Source organism: Hyaena hyaena, unplaced genomic scaffold (assembly GCF_003009895.1).
Source record: "Hyaena hyaena isolate Hyena2069 unplaced genomic scaffold, ASM300989v1 scaffold_480, whole genome shotgun sequence".
Lineage (NCBI taxonomy): Eukaryota > Metazoa > Chordata > Mammalia > Carnivora > Hyaenidae > Hyaena > Hyaena hyaena.
The window spans coordinates 93,537-115,934 of record NW_024081108.1 but is presented as its reverse complement, the minus strand read 5'-3'; the positions used below and the strand labels follow the sequence as shown (position 1 = coordinate 115,934).

The window sequence follows — 22,398 nt, the reverse complement described above, 5'->3', positions numbered from 1 at the left end:
TTTATTTTATAATTACTTATAAATTAATCAATATTGTTCATCTGGGAATTTGTCAAGAAAACCACTGTAAAAAACCACAGAGGTGGAACATATGTATGCTTTTAATAAATACATATTAAAAGTGCTCCAAAATGAAGACTCCTTAAAATTAGAACTATATTATTTATTAAAAATGTTACCAACAATTTAAAGAAGTTTTTTTTGGATAGGGTTTATTTTTAATATTATAAAGGATATATGTTGCCCTCTAATTTTTTAGGAATATAGCAATAATAAAAAAGTATTTCATAGCACTTATCTATGATAGTAGCCCTCCACATTGGGAATAAATCTATTTTTTTAATATATTAAATTTGGCTATTGTATATGTAGAGTTGCTTTACTACACCTCTTTTAATATGCATGGTGTCATCAGCATTATAATGATTTAAGCTTTTAAAGGAAAAGTTACAGTGAAAATTAAATCAGTGATGATACAGGTTAAAGCTACATTTCATCAATACATTTCTGGTTTCTTTATTATTCTCCAAACTCTACTCCCATGTGTGATTCTACAAATTATGTCTTTCATAAAGCATTATTAGTCCTAACATTTTAATACATTGCCCATGAAACCATAACCTGATGACCTTCAAGGGTTCATGAATCAACATACATGTATATATTTTTGTTGACTAGTTAGAGTCTGTGAAGTGTTTCCTTAACAAAAATCCACTTAGATGGCCATCAAAATATGTGGAAAGGTCCTTAAAATACATTTAGCTAGTGTTTTCTATATTTGGCAAACATACATTTTCTTCACTTTCTTCTGAATCAAGACATCCTCCTGGTTTCCTTTCACCTAGGTAATCTTGCTTCCTGCTTTCTGTCCTTCATGATGTCTCTTCTTCCTTTGCCTGCTGGATAAATGTCAGCCTACAGATGTTTGCCAGAATTCTGTCCTATCCTGCTTTCTTCTCAGCTACCGTAACTTCATTCTCAAATTTCTATCACTGAAGTTAAATTTTTATAATCCTTTTTTTCCCAGAGTTTTGGATATATATGTTTCTAATCTTCTAGGGAGATCAGCACCTGAGAGATCTTCTGATAATGCAAACTCTGCTTCCACCATTGAATCCCTCTCATTATTTCAAAGTAGAAATGTCGATGTTATCTTTTAACCTTTCTTCTTTCTTTCTCATTCTTCAGTTCAGTGACTTTGTAAGCCTCTGAACTTGATTTCCACAGCTTCTCTGAAATGCATGCTACTCTTTCTATTCTCAGAGAGAGTCACTTATTATCTTTTACTTAGGTTGTTGCAGGAGGCTCTTTAATCTCATAGTCACAATTATCTTCCTAAAGCATAGATCTGATCATTTCACCCTCCCATTAACTCACTTTTCAGGTCCTCCATTTGTTTCATATTTTTTTATATTATTTATTTATTTATTTATTTATTTATTTATTTATTTTTTAATATTTTTATTTATTTCTAGGAGAGAGAGAGACAGCGTGAGCAGGGGAGGGTCAGAGAGAGAGGGAGTCACAGACTGAAACAGGCGCCAGGCTCTGAGCTGGCAGTCAGCACACAGCCCGACGCGGGGCTCGAACCCACGAACCGCGAGATCATGACCTAAGCGAAAGTCGGACGCTTAACCGACTAAGCCACCCAGGCACCCCTATATTATTTATTTTTGAGAGAGAGAGAGAGAGAGCACACATGTGTGAGCAGATTGGGGGGCAGAGAGAGAGGGAGAAGGAGAATCCCAAGAAGGCTCCATGCTGTCAAGCACAGAACCCAACATGGGGCTCAATCTCACAAAGTGTGAGATCATGACCTGAGCCGAAATCAAGAGTTGATGCTTAACTGACTGAGCCATCCAGGTGCCCTTCAAATTTTTATTTAACTAGTTAACATACAGTATAGCATTGGTTTCAGGAGTAGAATTTAGCAATTCGTCATTTACGTATAACACTGAATGCTCATCACAAGTGCCCTCCTTAACAACCTCTGGTCCTCCATTTCTGTCAGGATAAAGTCCAAATTCCTTGCAAAGCAGTAAGAATGTTTCACAGTTTGGCCATTATCTATCATTCCAGCCTCATTTCCTGCTAGTTTCTTCCAGAGAACTGCTGTTTATTCCCAGAATATGGTACATATCTTGTGTCTCTCTTCCTTTACTTTGGTTTTGACTGCTGTTTTGAATGCCTTACTCACTATTTTCTCTTGGTACCCTCTTCCTAATTCTTAAATTCAGTCCCCAAATATTCATTATACATTGCTCTTTTATTTATTTAATTTTCTGCATAAATTGACTCATACTATGTATAAATATTTGCAGCTGACTCTTTGACTCAAATTTTTTGAGATGTATCAAATGTCAAAATATGAAGATTTTGTTTATTACTTCTAATTGCTGATAATATTCTGTTGTATGAATAAACCACTGCTTTCCATTCTTTTAGTAAGGGACAAATAGGTTGTTTTACCTTTTTTCCCCTTGGCATAAAAAATTCTACAGTGAATAATCTTGCCATTGTATCTTTGAACATATGTGCACAATTCATTAAGTAATTAATGAATTAGTTTCAAATGGCTAATCTGGGGACCTATGGAGAGTAATGAGAGGATAGTGACATGTAGACACCTGCCATCATTTTCCAAATTTTCTTTACTTGAAATGTCCTTGTATGAAGTATGATAGTGTCAAAATTCCCATGTTATGCTTGGTTTGGCATCTAGTTATATGATGCAAATAAATGTAAAGAATGGAAGGCTTGAAAACAAAATCTATTAGTTCACATTTTTTTTCTGTGCCACGTCAAAGTGTGCTCTCTCATTAACATGTCTTAACTGTAGGTGCAAATACAAAATTTTGAAATTGAGCTTATATTGCATTGCTTTCTTTTTCCTAAGTTATGGAAACATATCAGTACTTTGGCAATCATTTATTCCTTATAAACCCAAGTGTTTTCATACTGTATACTTGCTTGAAAACTATACTTGGTCATTGTGTACTGTTTCAAATGCCACAAAATACAAAAGTGTAACCAAACTGTATCTATACTAATAATATTATCTCATTTACACTTCTATTTATATTTTTCATAGCCTTAAAAATGGTTGTTGAAGTATTTTAATAATCATAATACTCATATAAATGGAAGCACTGTTGCATTTTATAGTGGTCCTTTCCTTTTACTTTGTGTGAGAATTGCCTGGGGAAAATGGTCGTATGCATTTTTCCACTACGGAAGATTCTGATTCAGTAGATTTGGACTATCTATTTTGAATTTTAACTCTCTATCCTTATTACAAATACCACCACTCTACTTGTTCTCTGGAAGCTGACTTCTTCAGAAACACAGATTGAGGCAAAAGATGGGGTGGTGGTGGTCATGGTAGCAGTGATCCAGTGATGATAATGGTGGTAGTAGTAGTCAGTGGTGATGGTGGTGATGTTGGAGGTGGTAGTTGTGTTGGGGGTGATGAAATGGGGCTGGCATAATTGAGGCCTTTGCAATCAATAATCTTGAGTTTGAATCCCAGCTCTAATACTTACTATTTTTATCATCTTGTTCAGGTTAGTTAACCTCTCTAAATCTCAGGGTTGTCATGTATAAAACGGAGATAATAATTTACCTAATTCATCACTTGGTGTGATGAGCAGTGGGTATTGTATGGAAGTGCTGAATCACTATAGTGTACACCTGAAACTAATATTACACTGTATAGTAACTAACTGGAATTTAAATTAAAAAATACTAAAAAATGAAAACCAAAACAAAACAAATAATAATTTACCCAGTTCACAAAGCTTAGCACAATGCCTGGCCTGCAGTACATAATAAATGCCAACTGTTAAATATTCCTAAAGTGGCTTTGTTTCTTTTCTCATTTTGTGCACAACTTTGTAAGGGTAGATTTTCAGTGGAAGAATAGAAATATATCTAAAATTCAAGATCTTTGAGATTTATAAACCAAAAGCCAAAGAATATTTGGACATCCTATTATTCTCATCTCTGTAAACATTATTTAGTAATGTTTAGTAGCATTTTAACATCAGAAAAGTTAAAAGGCATTTCCTCAGGAGATATAATTTAAGTATCCATTTTTTTGTCCTGAATGAGATGAGAATCAATGAAATGGTCACTTTAACCTTGAATATTTTGGAGACTAAATTTCTTTCTTTCTTTTCTTCTTCTTCTTTTTTTTGCCAGTTCATGAATATCTCATTTTCTCATAGGAGATACAGAAGTGAAAAACCAGAAACTTTCTCACTAGAAATACACACACACACACACACACACACACACACACACACACACACACAACTCTGGTGTAATTCACAGGAAAACCTGTTAAAAGTGCCTTGCTATAGGTATATCAAATCTCTATCTCTGGGACAAAAGCTCAAGAATCTGACTTTGAAAATAGCTTCTGGGTGGGGTGCCTGGATGGTTCAATAAGTTAAAGCATCAACTTCAGCTCAAGTCATGATCTTGCATTTTGTGAGTTCAAGCCTGGCATAGGGCTCTGTGCTGTCAGCTCAGAGCCTGGAACTGCTTCAAATTCTGTGTCTCCCTCTCTCTCTGCCCCTTCCACACTTGTACTTTTGCATTCTCTCTTTCAAAAACAAAACAAACAAACAAACATTAAAAAACTAAAATAGCATATGGTTACCTTGATGTGGGCGGTCCATAGAATATATTTTGAGAAACACTGGGAAATAGGGAAAGAACTCTGGTACTTTAACACTTAAAAGAAACAACTGTGAATTTCTTCATCTGTAAAAATGAGAAAATCTATGAAGTGCCTGGCACATAATAGATTGTCATTAATTTCATTTTCTTTGTGGAAGGTGACATGGTTAGTGGTTAACAGTGTGAGCTTTGGAATCAGACTTCAAGGTTAAATCCTAGTTCTTCCACTGCTTTAGCTGAGTGATTTTAAACAATACTTAAGCTTTCTACATTCAGTTTGCTTATTTGTGAAATGAGAGTAATAATTGTAGTTACATTTTAGGGGTTTTATGAGGTTTAAATGAGATAAAGTTTGCAAAACAGTTGGAAAAATGACTACTATAAAGTCGTGCTTAATAAATTATATATGTATAATTACTATTTCCCATCTGAATATACTAAGCCATATGTGTATTTACTTACTGTCACATCAAGTATACTTACACATGTACATGTTTATTCAATTCATGATATGCTATTTTAATAACATCAGAGAATTTTACATGTAAAATGTATTACATTATCAGTCATTAAAATTAAGTCATAATATAATGAGTTGATTATTAACTTTGGAATTACTGGCAAATTTTGAGTACAATTTGCCATATTTCAAAGGTTTTCTTACTGTTTCAGTTTTGTGTCTTTTGGCTGCTATTTGGAATAGCATCAAATGATACATTCCAGGAATCAGCAGGTTTCCGGGTAAGAAGACTAACACTACTCAGATATAATGAATAGCTTCCAGAAAAGGGCCAATAATACAGAACTGTCTTTGGCATTGACAAGATTTGTATTTTCTTAATGGTGATGTTTTCAATATTAGGTTCAAAGACATCGTAAGCTATTCAGTATATATTCTTTTCTGGAGTTTTTAGTCAGCAATAAAAGATTATTTGTAATGACTGGAGGGGAAAAAAGTCCTTCTTCTAGGCAAGAAAAAGTTTACTTTTCTCAAAAAAAAGTAATATTCAAAATAGTGACACCGTTATTTGCTCTTTCTTCTTATGAAAAATTGAAGAATGCATTTGTTGAGTGAACTAATGATCTAAACTACAATATTTTAGTTTATTGATATCTGTAATGATTTCTGTTTTTTAAGTTTGTCTACTTTTGTTGCTTTTCTTTTTGTTTCTCCAGTATACTATCTCAGGTTTAAAAAAAATTTTTTAATAGTTTTTATTTATTTTTGAGACAGAGAGAGACAGAGCATGAGCGGGGGAGGGGCAGAGAGAGAGGGAGACACAGAATCTGAAACAGTCTCCAGGCTCTGAGCTGTCAGCACAGAACCCAATGTGGGGCTCGAACCCACCAACTGCGAAATCACAGCCTGAGCCGAAGTTGGACACTTAACCGACTGAGCCACCCAGGTGCCCCTACTGTCTCAAGTTTTAAAACCTGGGTTTTTACTTTCAACATGAGCTCAGGGTAATAATTACAATTATGATAATGAACATATATACTAAGTATTAAATATTATTAGACATTAAGGTAAAGACTTCAACTACCTTATCTCAGTTTATCTTCCCAATAGTACTGTGAAAGTGACCCATTTATAATCTATTTGCTATGATTTATAATGGTAGCACATTTATATGAATACATTCTATAAAAATATAACTAAATGAAAAGTTAGTAAATCATAATAGGTTTACTTTCCTGAAGACTTGCACATTATATATTTTTTAGTATTTAAATTCTAAACAAGGGGCACCAGAATGGCTCATTCGGTTAAGCATTGGACTCTTGGTTTCTACTCAGGTCATGATCTCACGGTTTGTGAGTTTGACCCCACGTTGGACTCTGCACTAATAGCACTGAGGCTGCTCGGGATTCTCTCTCTCTCTCTCTACTCCTCCCACGCTCATGCACACATTCTCTCTTCTTCTCTCCAAATAAATAAATAAACTTTAAAAACAAAATCTAAACGGGCCGCCTGTGTGGCTTAGTCGGTTGAGCGTCCGACTTTCGCTTAGGTCATGATCTCGCGGTTCGTGGGTTCGAGCCCCTCGTCGGGCTCTGTGCTGACTGCCAGCTCAGAGCCTGGAGCCTATTTCAGAGTCTGTCAGAGCCTGGAGCCTATTTCAGAGTCTGTGTCTCCCTCTCTCTCTGACCCTCCCCTGCTCACGCTGTCTCTCTCTCTCTCTCCTAGAAATAAAAAAAAAAAAATCTAAACAAATAATATAAAGTAAAATAAAAGATACCATTCCATTAAAAACAAAGTAGCAATTCGGAATTTGAAAGTTAAGTAATTTTTTAACTTACACAAATAATTTTTTTGTAAATTCATCAAAAATTATTAATCAGTGATCTCTGAACTTTTAGGGGCCTGAAATTAAACATGAAATGTTATATATTTGAATTTATAGTTAGCTTTTATCAAGCTCTAAAATAAACCTATGGGCTCAACATCGTTGAATGCTATTCAAGTAGTCAGTAACATGATTTTCCTCAGGGCAGATATTTTGTAAAGTGAAAATGAAGAAGATCCATTATTCCAATGTTATTATCAGTTTGTTCTTATTGCTTATCCTAAAATGATTTTCATTCATTTTCATTATAATAATTTAAAATGTTTTTTTTATTCTTCATTATTTAATTTACTTTCTCCTCAGATACATTGCCTTCTGAAGTTATATATAGAATTTTTTTTTCATTTCATTTACTTTTGAAAGACAGAGAGAGACAGAGAGAGACTACGAAGGGGGAAGGGGCAGCAAGAGAGGGAGACACAGAATCAGAAGGAGGCTCCAGACTTTGCACTGTCAGCACAGAGCCCCGGGATGAGGTTTGAACTCACCAACCATGAGATCCTGATCTGAGGTAAAGTCCGACGCTTAACCAGCTGAGGCACCCAGTCTACCCCCAAAAAATTTGAATGTGGGATAGCTATTTTTTTATTCCTGGATAATTATTTTCTTCATTTTTCAAATGTTTAGTTTCTAGTACAACTAGGCTGTGGAATTTGGAAACCAAGTATTAGGCCATATCTGTGAAGGAATGCTCAGAAGTTAGAGAATCCTTATGATGAGACTGTATAGAACACGGCTTTTGAAATCATGGTGTGAAAACTTATGCTAGTGTGTGAACTAACTTTATTGCCAGTCTATGACTAGATGGAAACAGAATTTAAGAGCAATTATTTAGAAATTTTAATAGCAATTTGGCATTACTTTGAGATCCAAGGACATGGTCGCTTTTCTATTAAGTTACTTATGTAAATTATTTTGTAAGAATTTGTCTTCCAAAATGGACTGGAGATTTTAAAACCAGGCTCTTTGACCACTGATTGTTTGAGGAACAGTGGTGTAGACATCTTAGCTCACAAGCTTCATTTGTCTTGTTACAGCAATTAACAGAAGAATAGAAGAGAAGTCATGATTTTCTTCCAGAAATTTAAGTTTTGAACTTTAGGAAACTGGGGATGCTGTTTTATATTTTCTCACATATTTTGAATTGTTGTAGTGCTTTGCTGAGCAAATTTAGGATACTGTCAAATTACCAATGTTTAGATAGAGAAGATATTTGTTCCTTTTCTTCTCATTCTAAAAACAAACATATATATAAATTAAGCATTAACTTCTCTGAAATATTTTGTGGCACGATAGAGTTGTGACGTGGAAGTGGTAGTCGGTGGTCTGAGAATGAATGAGAACATACAAGAAGGAAAGGAGAGCTGACAGGTCAGTCCAGTCCACTAGTGTAAGGATGAGGGAAGTTAGGTCAACTGATAAATGTATGAATTCAATAGAATAATTAAAATGATATGTAAATGTCTGTATTAATTATAAAAATATTATATTAATCTGTATTAATGGAATGAGAAGGAGAAAATTGCCTAAGATGAAGGAGTGGTGATGGAAGTAGTCAGTGTAGTCCCCTTGGTAAGAATTCAGTGGAAGTTAGTGGAGGCATCAAGGCCAACCAACGAAGAGAACATAAAAAGATGACAGGAAAGTGGGGTTTAAAATGCTTAAATTACCTCAGGAAAAATAATACTTTCCTGAGAAAAAGCAGACAACCAGCACATCTGGAAGTAATGGTTACTTTTTTCATGATTATGGTAGTGCTTTAGATGTGGTGGAAATTAAGAATTGCCACATTCTTTCACATTTATTCAATATGTGAAATTCACATTTATTCAATAAGTAAAGTGACTTCTAGGTACTCGTCCCAATTTGATGGGTTCACACATTGTTTATGGCCAATAGAGTATGGCAGAAACAATGGTGTGTTACTTCAGAAGCCAAATCCTCAAAGGTAACTCAGTTTCTACTTTGTTCTCTGGAATATTTGTGTTTGGAGCCCAAAGATTCCATGTGAGAAGTTTGACTACCTTGAGACCAACATTCTAGAAGGAAGCCAAACCACATGGAGGAGCCACAAATTGCTGCTCCAGTAAGCAGTCCTAGTTTTTGAGTTATTCCTATCCTGGTATCAGATATGCAAATGAAAGATTTTACATGATACTGCCCCCCACCTGACACATGAGTCTCAGCTTCAAAATACTAGTTGAAATATAATAGAGACAAATTATCCAGTCCTACATTTTGGATCCAGAGAACACAGGGGTTGAATATGTTGTTTTAAATCCCTAAGTTTGGGGTTAATTTGTTATATAGTATTAGAAATTGGAGTAGATGTTAAGTTACACTGGATCTAACTTTTGAGCTAAAGTTAAAGTGAATTTTAGAGAGAGGAGTTGCAATTTATATATTATTATTATATTATTAATGTATATTATGTAGGTAATTTAACACTATTGGGGCGCCTGGGTGGCTTAGTCGGTTAGCGTCCGACTTTCGCTTAGGTCATGATCTCGCGGTTCGTGGGTTCGAGCCCCGCGTCGGGCCCTGTGCTGACTGCCAGCTCGGAGCCTGGAGCCTGTTTCAGTCTGTGACTCCCTCTCTCTCTGATCCTCCCCTGCTCACGCTGTCTCTCTCTCTCTCCTAGAAATAAATAAAAAACATTAAAAAAAAATTAAAACACTATTAAATAGAGGGTACTATGGAATCATCTTGTATGGCTATAAAGAGAGCATTTTAGTATAATACTTTTACATGAGCATTTAATGCATTACACTGTTTTTATTTATGTGTTCTATTTAGATTTCATTCATAGCTCATATTTATCAGCTTTTAAGAAGTATCTACCTTAGATGGATAAGAGCATCTTAGAATGATGAGAAAACCGTGGCTTCTATTCCAAATTCCTAAAATTTTCCTGTTTTTAGTCCTGTATGTCTGGGATCTTCCTCTACTTTTTAAAAGCTTAATTTTTTAGAACAGTTTTAGGTTCACAGCAAAATTGAGCAGAAAGTTGATGTATTTTCCATAGATGTCCCATCCCCGTACATAAAGCCTTCCCTGTTATCAACATGCCCCACCAAAGTGGTACGCTTTTTAAATTATTGATGAATTTATATTTTTATCATTATCACCTGAGTCCATAATTTGCATTGGTTCACTTCTGGTGTTGTACATTCTATGGGTTTGGACAAATTTGTCATCACATGTGCCCACCATTATAGAATCCTACAGAGTAATTTCACCACCCTAAAAGTCCTCTGTGGTCTGCCTATTCATTCCTCCTTCCCTCCTAACTCCTGTCAACTACTGATCTTTTTACTGTTTCTAGAGTTTTGCTTTTACCAGTATGTCAAATGGTTGGAATCATATAGTATGTAGCCTTTTCAGATTCCGTCTACTTTTTTTTTGGCAGCAACTCATGCACAGTTCTTAAATTACCTGTAAATCCTTTCCTCAAAAAAAGTCTTCCTAAATTTACAATCTGAATCAGATTTTATGTTAATTTTTCACATTTAAGCTTTAATTTTCTTTTGCATGACTTATCATATTTACATAATTAATATCTATCCCCATGAAATGTTAAATATTTAATCATTGATATCCATTCTTATAGCTACCTTAGTTCCTGGTATATTTAGGCACTCAGCAAATATTTGTAAAATTTTTGAAATAAATTAATGAAACTTAGTTCTCATATGCCAAATGCATTAAACATATGAATATAAACTAATGAAGATGATTCTATAAGCTATAACATAAATTCAAATTCCAATTTCATTGATTTGTCACACTTTATTCTTGTATAGGTCATCTAACGATGCATAATTTTGTCTTAATATTTTATTTTGAATCTAGTAGTTTATTATATTTTATTTTAAAATTACCTAAAAATTGTTATGAATAAGTGGATTTGATTTCTGTATGCAAATAATATACTTGTTTGTGGAGAATATTTTGGTCTTTCTTTAAAATGTTTCAGAAACCACCTTTTATTTATCTTCAACTGAAGCCTGTTTGGTGACAGTTACAAAATTTAAAGAATAATTGTTATTAGATTTCATTTCTAGTAGAGACTATTGATTTAGTGCACATAGCCAAACATTCATTTTATAAAAGAAGAATTATCTCAGAACCCATTGATTTGTCTGGGATTACAGAACTAATCAGGACCAGAACCTCCTGAACCAACCTTGAATTCAAGGTTTTTTAATCCCCTACTCTGCGCCATTGCTCCCAAAACTCTTTCTTGGTAGATCAAGGCTAGGGAAACTTGCAGATGATTGGGAAAAACAAAGTCTAAAGCTTAAGCCTAGAATTTAGAAGTTTGTTATTTTTTATTTCTTATCCATGTTTTTTAAAATCCCACTGTAACTTTTTTTTCATTAGAAGTACATATTATACATAACATTTTCTCTTAGTTTTTGAGATTGTGAGAGGTATAGAGAACTTAGCCTTCACTCCTTTCATCTCTATTTTAAAGAACATTTGATAGCAGGCACCCTGTGTCTTCTAATTCAGTGTTCTCCAATTATTAAAATCCTGACTTTTAAATTTTCTTGCATACAAATTCTCACAGTGAATGCATTACTTTGATATAAGTCACTCTAGAAAATGATATGATGGATAGGGATCGAGGAGGACTCATCATATCACAGTGGCCTTAGTACATAACCACTAATCCTAATAGCAACCATATGGTTTGGGGACTGGGATCCTCATTTTATTGATAAGGAAACTATCTCAGAGAGGTTAAGTAACTTGCCCAAATTTACACAGGTCATAAGCAGCAAAGCCAGGTCTAGCAAGTCTAAAACCTGTGTTTCCGTTTGTTTTCCTTTTGCTTTCACTACACTAAACTGACTCTATTATTATAAATTGTTTTTCTAATTTGTCAAGGATGAATCCATATTAACCATGGAATCATTGCTGTACTTGTGCTAGCTCTAAGTAGATTTCATTTAGGATTTCCTTCATCGTTTTAACAGTATATTGGCATGTTAGTCATTTTTACCTTAATAAAAATATTTTGTAAATATCAGTTTCAGAGAATAATCTTACCATCCAAATTTGTATATTTTTATTTTAAGTGGTTTGGCCAAGTGTGCTTCATATGCACCCCTCCAAACAAACCTCACTAGGTGGAATCCAGTTGGTGAATTAGTACATACATTGGTTAATCAATGAAATGATTGCAAATGGAAAAAGTTAATCTAGACTCTTCCATTTACTAACTTTTTGATCTAGGGAATTTATTTAACCTTTTTGAACCTCCATTTCCTCTCTATAAAATTGAGATGGTGACACTAACCCCCTTGTAAGGTTTTTCTGGGGATCACATCAGAACATTCATGTAAAACACTTGGCACCACGCCGGACCCTGAGTAAGTGTACAATAAATCTTTTAGCCAGATATTACTTGTCCTGTCTGCAGAATGAACAATTAGAGCAGTATCCCCAGATCTGGGAATGTTGCCATTATTTAGTAGATGTATTTCATGAAAGAAGTATGAATAAAGCACACACCTTTTCATCCATGCTGGGAGGTGTTTAAGAAATCCCTAATACCATGCATCACATTCCTCTTTCATCCCAGTAGGATTGTTGCAGTATTCTAGTTCCTGTAGTTGTATGTGATGAAGTACACAAAGGCTCTTGTCAGGGGGTGTGGCACCAGAGTAGGGGATAAAATCTCAGTAGCAAAATTGCTCAGTAGCTACAAGGCAAAACCTAATTTAACAGATCCATCAATATAATATGAAGCCTCATCTACAAATGTCCCTCTCCCTTAGGAGAATCAAGTCCAAATTACTGGTCAGAGGCCTAAAGGAGGCATATTATGATGAATTGTTGTTGGAATATGATAGATGTGTTCTATCTCAACAGAACACGCACTAGTATATTTTAGCTTACTCTTCCAATTCTTTTATACGTGTGTCCACTATTTCAGATAAGCTTTGGCAATTTCCCCCTGACTTACTATTTATTATGTAACAACAAGGAGTCATGCCCAGTACAGTAGGTAAACTATTCAGGAACCCAAAATAGTTATTATTACATCACTGAACTGGCACTGAAACCTATAAGGCACATGTAGTAGGCCAAAGCACTTTTCTTTTTCTCTTCTTGTTGTGCAGATAAAGCTTTGACTGAAAGAGCTACTTCAAAAATAAAAAGGTCATTCATTCCCAAGCTTTCTAGGGAGCTTCACGAGCTGACATAAAGCCTGAGAATGTATAACTCACTGCCATGTGAGAGTCCATCATATAAAAGGCAACTTTGTTTCTTTTTATGTAGTGATCCCTCTTCAGTTCCCTAGGGATCTAAAGTCTACCTTTGTAAATGAAGTAATAAAATCCTTGTATTAAGCTCCAATTCTGTCTTCAAATGGCCTTCAGTAGTTAGTTCAAAGCCTGCTGATGTTCAAACTAAATAACGATTAAAATGTCACATGTATATTGAAGTTATTTTGTTGTTTGTTACACATATATAAATGGTTAGTGAATTTACATTTTTTGAAGTAATCATTCTCACAGACCCTTTTAAGTTCTATCTAAGTGGAGATGTGGAACCAGCCTGGTTTCTAGCTGTGATTCTCAAACATTTTGCTCACAGGACCACTTCACCCTCTTAAAAGCTATTGAGGACTTCAAAGAGATTTTCTTTTTGTGGGTTCTATCTATCAGTACTTACTAGAGAAAACAGAAGATTAAAACCTTTTTCAGAATTTAAGAATTCATTGTTCCCCCTCACCTACTTCCTACTCCTCCCTTCCTACTCCTCCCCCACCAAGGAACACACAATATCTAGCCAACTAAGAAAAAGAGCATATGGGACAGAAGACTGTAATAGGCAGAGAAAATTGTAGAATTTGTATTCTTAAAATGTTATTTCTTCAGCACATGTATTTGTTTGTAGATGTTGTGTATATTCCTTATTTCTTCCATTGGCTATAATAGTCCCTGCTATTGTAAAGTTTAAATCTAGTACATATTTCCATATATATATATATATATATATATATATATGCTTATTCAATAATATCTGGTCTTGTGATCTTTTAAAGAGAATTTCTTAGGCAAAGCAATTCTCTACAGTCTACTGCACAAGTTCTCCTTGAATACAAGTGTCCCATTAATGTCCAGATTCTCTTAGTCAAGTCTGGTAGCCAGGCTCTGTTGGTGTTTCTCTTTTTACCCAGGAAATACAACCACTGCTGAAATAACCTTGACAATTGGCCAGTAGTTTTTTCATGGTGTCTTTGATAATAGGGAAATGATAGTCTCGTCAACAAATAGTGGTGGGAAAACATGTACATATATGACCTAACATTCATGCAGCATGAAATTGTTTATTTATATTTGGCAGCTAGATGAACACTGATGCTCAAATTATATAGTTTCATTTTTATAAAAATAATTTTAAATGTTTATTTGATTTTCAGATTATCACATGAAAATTTTAGCTTTATATATTAAACTTAAAATTTTGATATTCACTGGTTATGTTGTGTTTGTCCTTTAATTTTAATAAATACTATACATTTTATAAGAAAAATAATTATTAATTTTAATAACTTAAAAATTTTAGGAGACAACTTTTTGAAAACATACATAAAAATAATTTTAATCATTTATCAATTAAAAATTTCAAAAATTTTTGGTATGCTTTTTAATGTAGTTACCATTTGTTTTACAATCCTAACTTAAATTATTACTATTAATAGAGCAAACTTATGTGAGAGATCTTGATTATAACAGCCTAATTAATAATCTTGCTGAAATGAAAGCAAGAAAAATGTAATGGAGTAAAGGTGTAGTGATTTTGAATTACATATGCATTTTATTATTCATGCAGACTCTGCTGGCCAATCGGATAGGCAAGGTAATTAAATTACGTTCAGTCACCCTTATTATATGGCAACGCCAAAATATAAAACCGTAAGCTTTACGTGTACTTTTCTTAATTTTATGGTTATAAAGGTATCTCTTTTAACGCAGGATAGTAGAACATATTGTACTTAAAGGTTTATTAGCCTGGTGTATATCTTTAAAATATTTCAAAGTAAGGAACTTGGGCCTCCATTTGTAGTGTTGCGCTAGGCTCACTGTGAAGAGGTCCCAAGTGGTAAACTCCCTTTGGTTTCATCTCACTCGTGTTTGCTCCAGAGTCAAAATACATCTGTGGCCGATGTTGACAGGAGCACATACCACAAACCTGCATGATATTTGGATGGAGTCACTTTTTATTTTTGAGAACATAGAAAAATATATGAAATGTTTCCCTGGAGTAAACGGTAGGAGGTCATAAAAGTAGATTTGTAACGTTTGGGGTTATAGTGTGCCTGTATTGAGCACTGCATCCCAAGTGACCGGGACATCCATTCATTCTTTAGTAGATTTATCCCGTGGGCTTGTGAAACACAGGTCCTCAAGGCTCAGGGGTTCAGGAAGAGCCCCTTACTGATGCTGTAGGTAGTCTTAAGGGTTTGTAATACGTGCTTACTGCAACCATCGCTTAAAGACAGCTGATGTTATAATGTGATTTAAGATTACATCTATATACCTTTTGTGATTGCCACCAAATGAGTTGTATATATGAGAAAAAATAGAAGAAAAATAATTGTTTCTTAGTAACTAGAGGAAAGTGTGTATCCTAAATTAAGTTCTAGCTTTGTATCACTACAAAGTAAAAATACTTAAAAGTGTATTTTTAGAGTTATTTTTATAAAAATATGACCAGATATTAGGAGACTACATTGACATGAAAAATAGCATAATTTCTATTCTTTTAAAAAAATATTTTGCAGTATCGCAGCAACATCGGTGATGGATATGCTGTTAAAACTGAAGTAGGAAATAAGTAATTCTGCCAGCTGTTTCAAATGAATACCTAAAATCTCTTGTTTTGTGCTTTAGGCATTATTAAAATATAGTTATAGAGGGTTTTTATACATCTTTTGATCTTGATAAACAAACAAAAATGGAAATGTCTTCTTCTCTTGAGATTTTATTTTCTCTATTGCATACAAAATATTAATGCAAGAAGCTGACATTAATATGAATCAAGATGCTAAGTGAAGTAAAAAGTTATGTTTTGGTTTAATAGTTCTATCAGCTCTTCAAAATGGTAAAAATAAACTTTAATTTAGTGAGGTTTTCCAACAAAACACACATAAATATATCCCATTAAAGGGCTCTCTATTTGGGAAAACTAGTATAGTTCTCATGTTCAGTTCTGCAACTCTAAAATACGAGTCTAGGTCACATAAAGAAATTTCAAGTTAGTATCATAAAACAATATGCACAAATGCTTTGGTCATTTTTAAATGTTTGTTTGATGTTTGGTCAATTTGTGGCATTGAAAAAAATTAAAGATACAACCCTTTAGCCACTATAGGCTTTCTATATTAGATTCAATATATTTTCACAATAAAAATAGATTTATAACTCATTATAAGCACATACTGTATAAAATTCACAGTAGAAAATATTGAAACTCACCAGTGAATGGCGAATTAACTTGTGAATTCTATCAGCCAGAAATAAGAGTTACTATTTCTCTGCATATTATTCCAGATTAGATGTACACTAAAAACACATGCTTAGCCAAAATTGAATCATATTGAATAATGCTATTTGATAAACTGTTTTATTAACTTAATGATGTAGAATCCCTATTTTTTCATATCAAAACTATATAGATGCATATTATCATTTTAATCCATGTAGTATACATGTATATCATGTAAAGAGTCCCTTCATTTGGTCACTATGTTATTTCTGTTTGTCCACTATTACAAAACAATATCAAAATAAACTTTATTTGGATGTATTAGTGGTCAGTTTTTCTATTGTTGCCTAACGATATACTTATGGAAAATCATCCATTCAGCAAATTTTATTGGCTATCTCTTAAGTGCTAACCACTCTTCTCAACTCTGGGTGGCAATGAGTAAAGCAGACAGAAATCCCTGCCCTCATTTGGCTTATAGTCTACTGAAGGGAACAAATAATAAAACTAAATTGATACGTAAAAAATATATATAGCTATTAGGTGGTGATAATATACTACGGAGAAAACAAAAGCATGGAAATACTGAAGTGTCAAAGATAGAGTTGCAGTTGTAAATAGACTAGTCAGGAAGTGAACCCTTAGATCAATGTACATAAAATATGTTGACTGATTTTTCCATGGGGCTTTTGTCAGTTGCATTCCCACCAACATATGAGCAAGTATTTTTCTCACATTTTTAAAAAATATTACTTTAGTTTTTTACATTTATTCCTTTTTTATTGAGACCTACAGCATGGTCTAAGTTTAAGATGAACAACATAATGACTTGACTTACATAAAAATAAAATTTTAATATGCAAAATTCAAATATTTTAAAATTTGCATTACTTGATTACTCATGAAATTTATCTTTTTCATGACCTTCAAGCATTTATGTATTTTTAATGTAAACTACCAGTTAATTTTACTTAGAGAGTTACTGTTATTTGCTTCTTGTAGCAGAACCCCTACAATCTCTGCTATTTCTCTTGGAACTAACAGTTTCAGTGAGTGCCAGCCAAACTCCCAGCTGCCAGCAACTGCATCTATTTTCTTCAGGGAGTTCTTTGAAGTCACAGAGGCCTCTTTGACCTTCAACATCTCGACTAGAAGCCCCAGAGAATTAACACTTTTTAAGGCAGCTTTCCATCAATAGTTGGCAGGAGTTGTTGTTATATAACCCACCTTCCTCACCTCTTGTGTTTGTAACTGTGAAACCTGTGTTCTACAGTTTCCCCAAATTTCCCCATAGTTTCAAACAATTGTCTCCAATAGTGGTAGCTGCTATGATAATGTTACCTTTACTAGCTGTCTTCTCTTCCCTGTCTCCCTTTCCATGTCAATTGCCATTGTTTTTAGCACCTCTCACATAACTTACATGTGGCTTCTATTCTTAAGATCAGCTTGGGGACACTGAACAGCATTCTCAGACAAAAGTTGTTCTGCTTATCTTTAGTTGCTACAAGCTTTTTAAATTATCATTAATGTAAGCATTGTTCAGTTACATAGCTTACAGACATTTTTCTAGTTTGTATTTTTTAATTGTGTTTTCTCAGAAGATGTGTATTTTTGTTAGATGAGGTAGACCCAATTTTTTCCTTTGTCTCTAGCTTTAGAGACATATATCCCTTTTTTAAAAACCTAATTCCAAAATGTAAAACCAAAAAACTAAATAATAACAACAACAAAAACTCTTGATGCTTTGTTAGCACTTTTAATTAATTAACAAATTAATTATTTTTCATTTGAAATTTGGTGGAAAATGAGAAAGGTAGAGATTCAAAGTTACTTCTTATTTTTCATATCAGTAACTATTTTTCCCAATACTGTTCATTGAGACATTATATTATTTGAAATCACAACTAGCCTTTAGCTATGTTGTTAAGTAACAAAATTAGATCGTCAGACTTTCTTTTCTTTTATCATTCTGTGCTAACATGTGATTCCCTAATACCTGAGTCAAAGCGTCCATTTAGGGGTGAATCTGATATTATATACATATATACCACATTGTGATTTTAAATTACCGTACTACCAAGGTCACCACTTTTGCTTACATATTTAAATTTAACTCTTACTATGAAAAACTTTTGGTCTTCTACTAAAAGTATGTGAAGTATCATTGTATTACATTTGGACAAAAAGTCCTCCCTTACCACCCAATAAATCATAGTCAGTAATAATCATTTTAGTCTATCTTGGTTTAAGGACAACCTTAGTAAAATCTTTAAAAGGAGTTGTTGAATTTTCTGCTTAGTTATGGTTGATCTCATCTTTGATAATTTTTTTTTTTGCTTTTAAAGTTCTCATGCTCTTGTGAAATTTCATTTATTGTCTACATAATTCATTAAAGCTTTAATGATAGAATAATTTCTACTGTTATATTTTATTATTTTATATGTACATGCATTATCTCTCCCATAGGCTACTACTACCCTTTAAGGCATAAATTTAATTTTATTTCTGATTATCTCCCCAGTGTACAGACTGAGAATGAGGTAGGGAAATTAAACTATAAGTTTTGGGTAAAAAATGTAAATTTAAGAGATTTAAAAACATTATATCATTTTAAAAAATATCATGTATTCTAATATAATTAGCTTATGAAAAATATGAAAGTATAGCATTTTTTTCTTGTAAGAAAATATATTACCAATTTCCAGTACTTTTCTCTTTATTTTTTTTAAACTTTCAGTGGTCAGAGACAAGTTAAGCTCATGCTGGGAGTGTACTCTATGTGGAAAAAGACATTTATAGTTTCATCAAATTTTTGTTTTTCTCCTTTCAAGTTAGAAAATAATTATAAAGTGGAATAAGAAAGCTTTTTCTTTTTAAATTTAACTGTAATTCTATCAGTAAGAGACTGATAAATCCATGTATTTGTAGGACATGGCAAAGGACATGCTAGCAATTTTAAGTCTTTTCTATGCTTGGCTTTCTTCATTACTATGTGTAAATGGAAATATTTGTCATAAACCCCACAAAACTTTTATCATAAATGATATATCAAGGCCTTTAGATAAAAACTCATTTGCGCTTGTGCAAATTTGTGATAGTAATTACCATCAGAGTATCCATTTATCTGCTCAAGATTATATACTTCTTTTTATTATATGTCAGGAAATGCAATTCATATTAATAAGCATTACCAAAAGTTTCATTTGATATTTTTAGCATAACTGTATTCATAAAATGTGCATCCTTTCATATGGCAGGAATAATTTCCTATGAATTTACTAGGAATTCGCAAAGAAGCTCCAAATGTATTTCACATTATGTAATAACCAATGTTTTTTAAAATGTGGAAAATTCTTTTCAATGACTTGGATCTGTTTTTAATTTCTTCTCTATTTACTTTTCAGATTCAAACTACTCTTTTGTAGTTCACTCAGCTTTATCAGTTTCCTGTAATTCTACCTAATCCTTCACTGTTTTATCACCTATCTTCTTTGCTTTCAAGCATTACCTATAAAATAATAAAAGAGAGGAAAGTGTGCTTTTCTTTTGCTAGTTAGAAAATAAAGGAAGTCACCACAAAACCTAAAATATAAGTTTATCTGATCCAAATGTATTATCATTTGAATTTTTAAATGTTCTTTTTTCATACATTTCTGTATATCATTTAGGAATCTATATTCAATTCAAATTTTACATTGCTGACTTTGATTTTAAGTGTTCCAGGAAGCCTAATGACATAAATTATAGGAACATAATTTCTGAAAAATTTTCCTCATAATATTAGGTTTGGAGCTATTTTCATACAAGATTGATTTTATAATAGTGATTTCAGCATCTTCTAATAATGCATTCTTTTCCATTGATGAGTTTTCTTTATATTAAAAAAATTTTAATGTTTATTTTTGAGAAAGAGAGAGAGAGGGAGAGAGAACTTGAGTAGGGGAGAGGCAGAGAGAGAGATGGAGGCACAGAATCTGAAACAGAGAACAGGCTCTGAGGTGTCAGCACAGAACCCTATGAGGAACTTAAACTCAGCAAGATCATGACCTCAGCTAAAGTCAGCGCTTACCCAACTGAGCCACCCAGGCACCCCTCTTCACATTTTTAGATTTATAAATCTTTTTTTTATATATAAATAAGGAGATTTAAACAATAGTTTTTTACCTTGTATAGGGAAACTGCACTTATGCAACAGCAATTGGACATATACAAGAAAGTTATTGACTTAACCAGGATTTAAAAATCGTAATGTTCTAAGGTCTCTGAAACTTTACTTTCATTCTTAGGAGGAATGATGTAAGCATCTTGTGCTTTTTTAGCCTTTTCTATACATGTACCATACATGGTTTATTTTATTTTTCTTGGTTATCTAGAAAGGCCAAATGACACTGGGATACAACTGAATTGTGCTTTTACAATCACTTGTAATTTTGAATGGTTACCTTGGGTAAGTCCTTATCTTATGACAGAGAACTGAATGTGTCACCACACATTGGTAACCTGTTTGTCTGCAGGCAAAGCCCCCTTACTCCCTCTGCTACTTCCAGCTCCTGCTAGCTAGAAACTAACCATCTTACTTTTTTTTTTTTTAATGTTTTGTTTGTTTCTGAGAGAGAGAGAGAGAGACAGTTTGAGCAGGGGAGGGTCAGAACGAGAGGGAGACATAAAATCTGAAACAGGCTCCAGGCTCTGAGGTAGCTGTCAGCACAGAGCCCGATGTGGGGCTCAAACCCACGAACCGTGAGATCATGACCTGAGCCGAAGTCGGATGCTTAACCGACTGAACCACCCAGGCGCCCCACTAACCATCTTAGTTTGATAACGTGTCCCTTTTACGTACCCATAAAGCCCTTAGTCAAATCAAGTTGAATCAAATAAAAAATAAAAAAAAAATTTAACTATTACTGTTTCCTAAAAGTAGCTTATCGTAGTTAAGACCTTCTAAAATTCAATCCAATGCATGATCTGGACAAAGAGAAATGCTTTACAAACAGTGTTAGAATATCTGTCTTTCTCTTTCCAGCAAGTGTTAATATGATTACAGAACAAAATAACCTTTTCCCGAACCTTTTAACCTGGAAACTGGATTCTCAGGTACATGGAGTAAAATAATTATCTGAGTTCTAGAGGAATGTGAAGCATAGTATCATATGAAAAGTATTAACTCTGTCATAATAAGAATGGGCAAGGATGCTTGACACGTCAGCAAGGTATATACCAGAAAGCATATTTTTCCTGTGTATCTAGTCTTTTCCCAAATCATTTTCTGAGAATTCTTTAATAACATCTAGATTTTTGTGAAAAAAGAAGTTTATCAAGTAATGAGTTATGAATTATTGTTGGACCAACAGGCTCGGGTTCTAAATATGCAACACATTTATAACCTGGACGTGTAAGATGGAAGAGAAACCAGAATTTAGTTAATTGAAGTCATGAGAGATTGAAGTGAATATTAAGACTCCCTTCCCAGACAAAGGAAGGCTTATAGTCTAATGTAATATGTTAATAACAACACCAACATACAACAAGTTCAGGGAGCCGCTCAGGCCCTGCTGGATGACAGTCACAGAGAGGAAATGGCAGTGTTTGCACAGCTCCTGCCATGAGAAACCAAAACTGGTATCTCCTTCTGCTACTACTGGCTCATGTTGGAAATGAGCCTGCGGGTATTGACCAGGCCTCACAATATTCCAGATCAGACCGATATTCCCCACACAGGTTACTCCTAAGGAAAAGCATATTCCTGCCTTTTCAAAAGAGACTTCAGATGAAAGCATTGTGGATGATTGTCAAAAGGCTCCTCCTATGGGCTTTGCAGATCCAAGACTTACATAATAAAGGGGGCTAAGAACATAAGACT

General features: G+C 33.7%; 1 protein-coding gene across 1 annotated transcript in view; it reads left to right on the top strand.

Moving 5' to 3' along the window:
- The window catches only part of STPG2 (sperm tail PG-rich repeat containing 2), a 348,920-nt gene extending 327,302 nt beyond the window's left edge, over nucleotides 1–21,618 (top strand). The window contains exon 13 of the mRNA XM_039254246.1: nucleotides 21,562–21,618. Coding sequence (XP_039110177.1) covers nucleotides 21,562–21,576 — 15 coding nt within the window. The 3' untranslated portion in view covers nucleotides 21,577–21,618. The remainder of the gene's footprint in view (nucleotides 1–21,561) is intronic.
- Nucleotides 21,619–22,398: the final 780 nt, after the last annotated feature.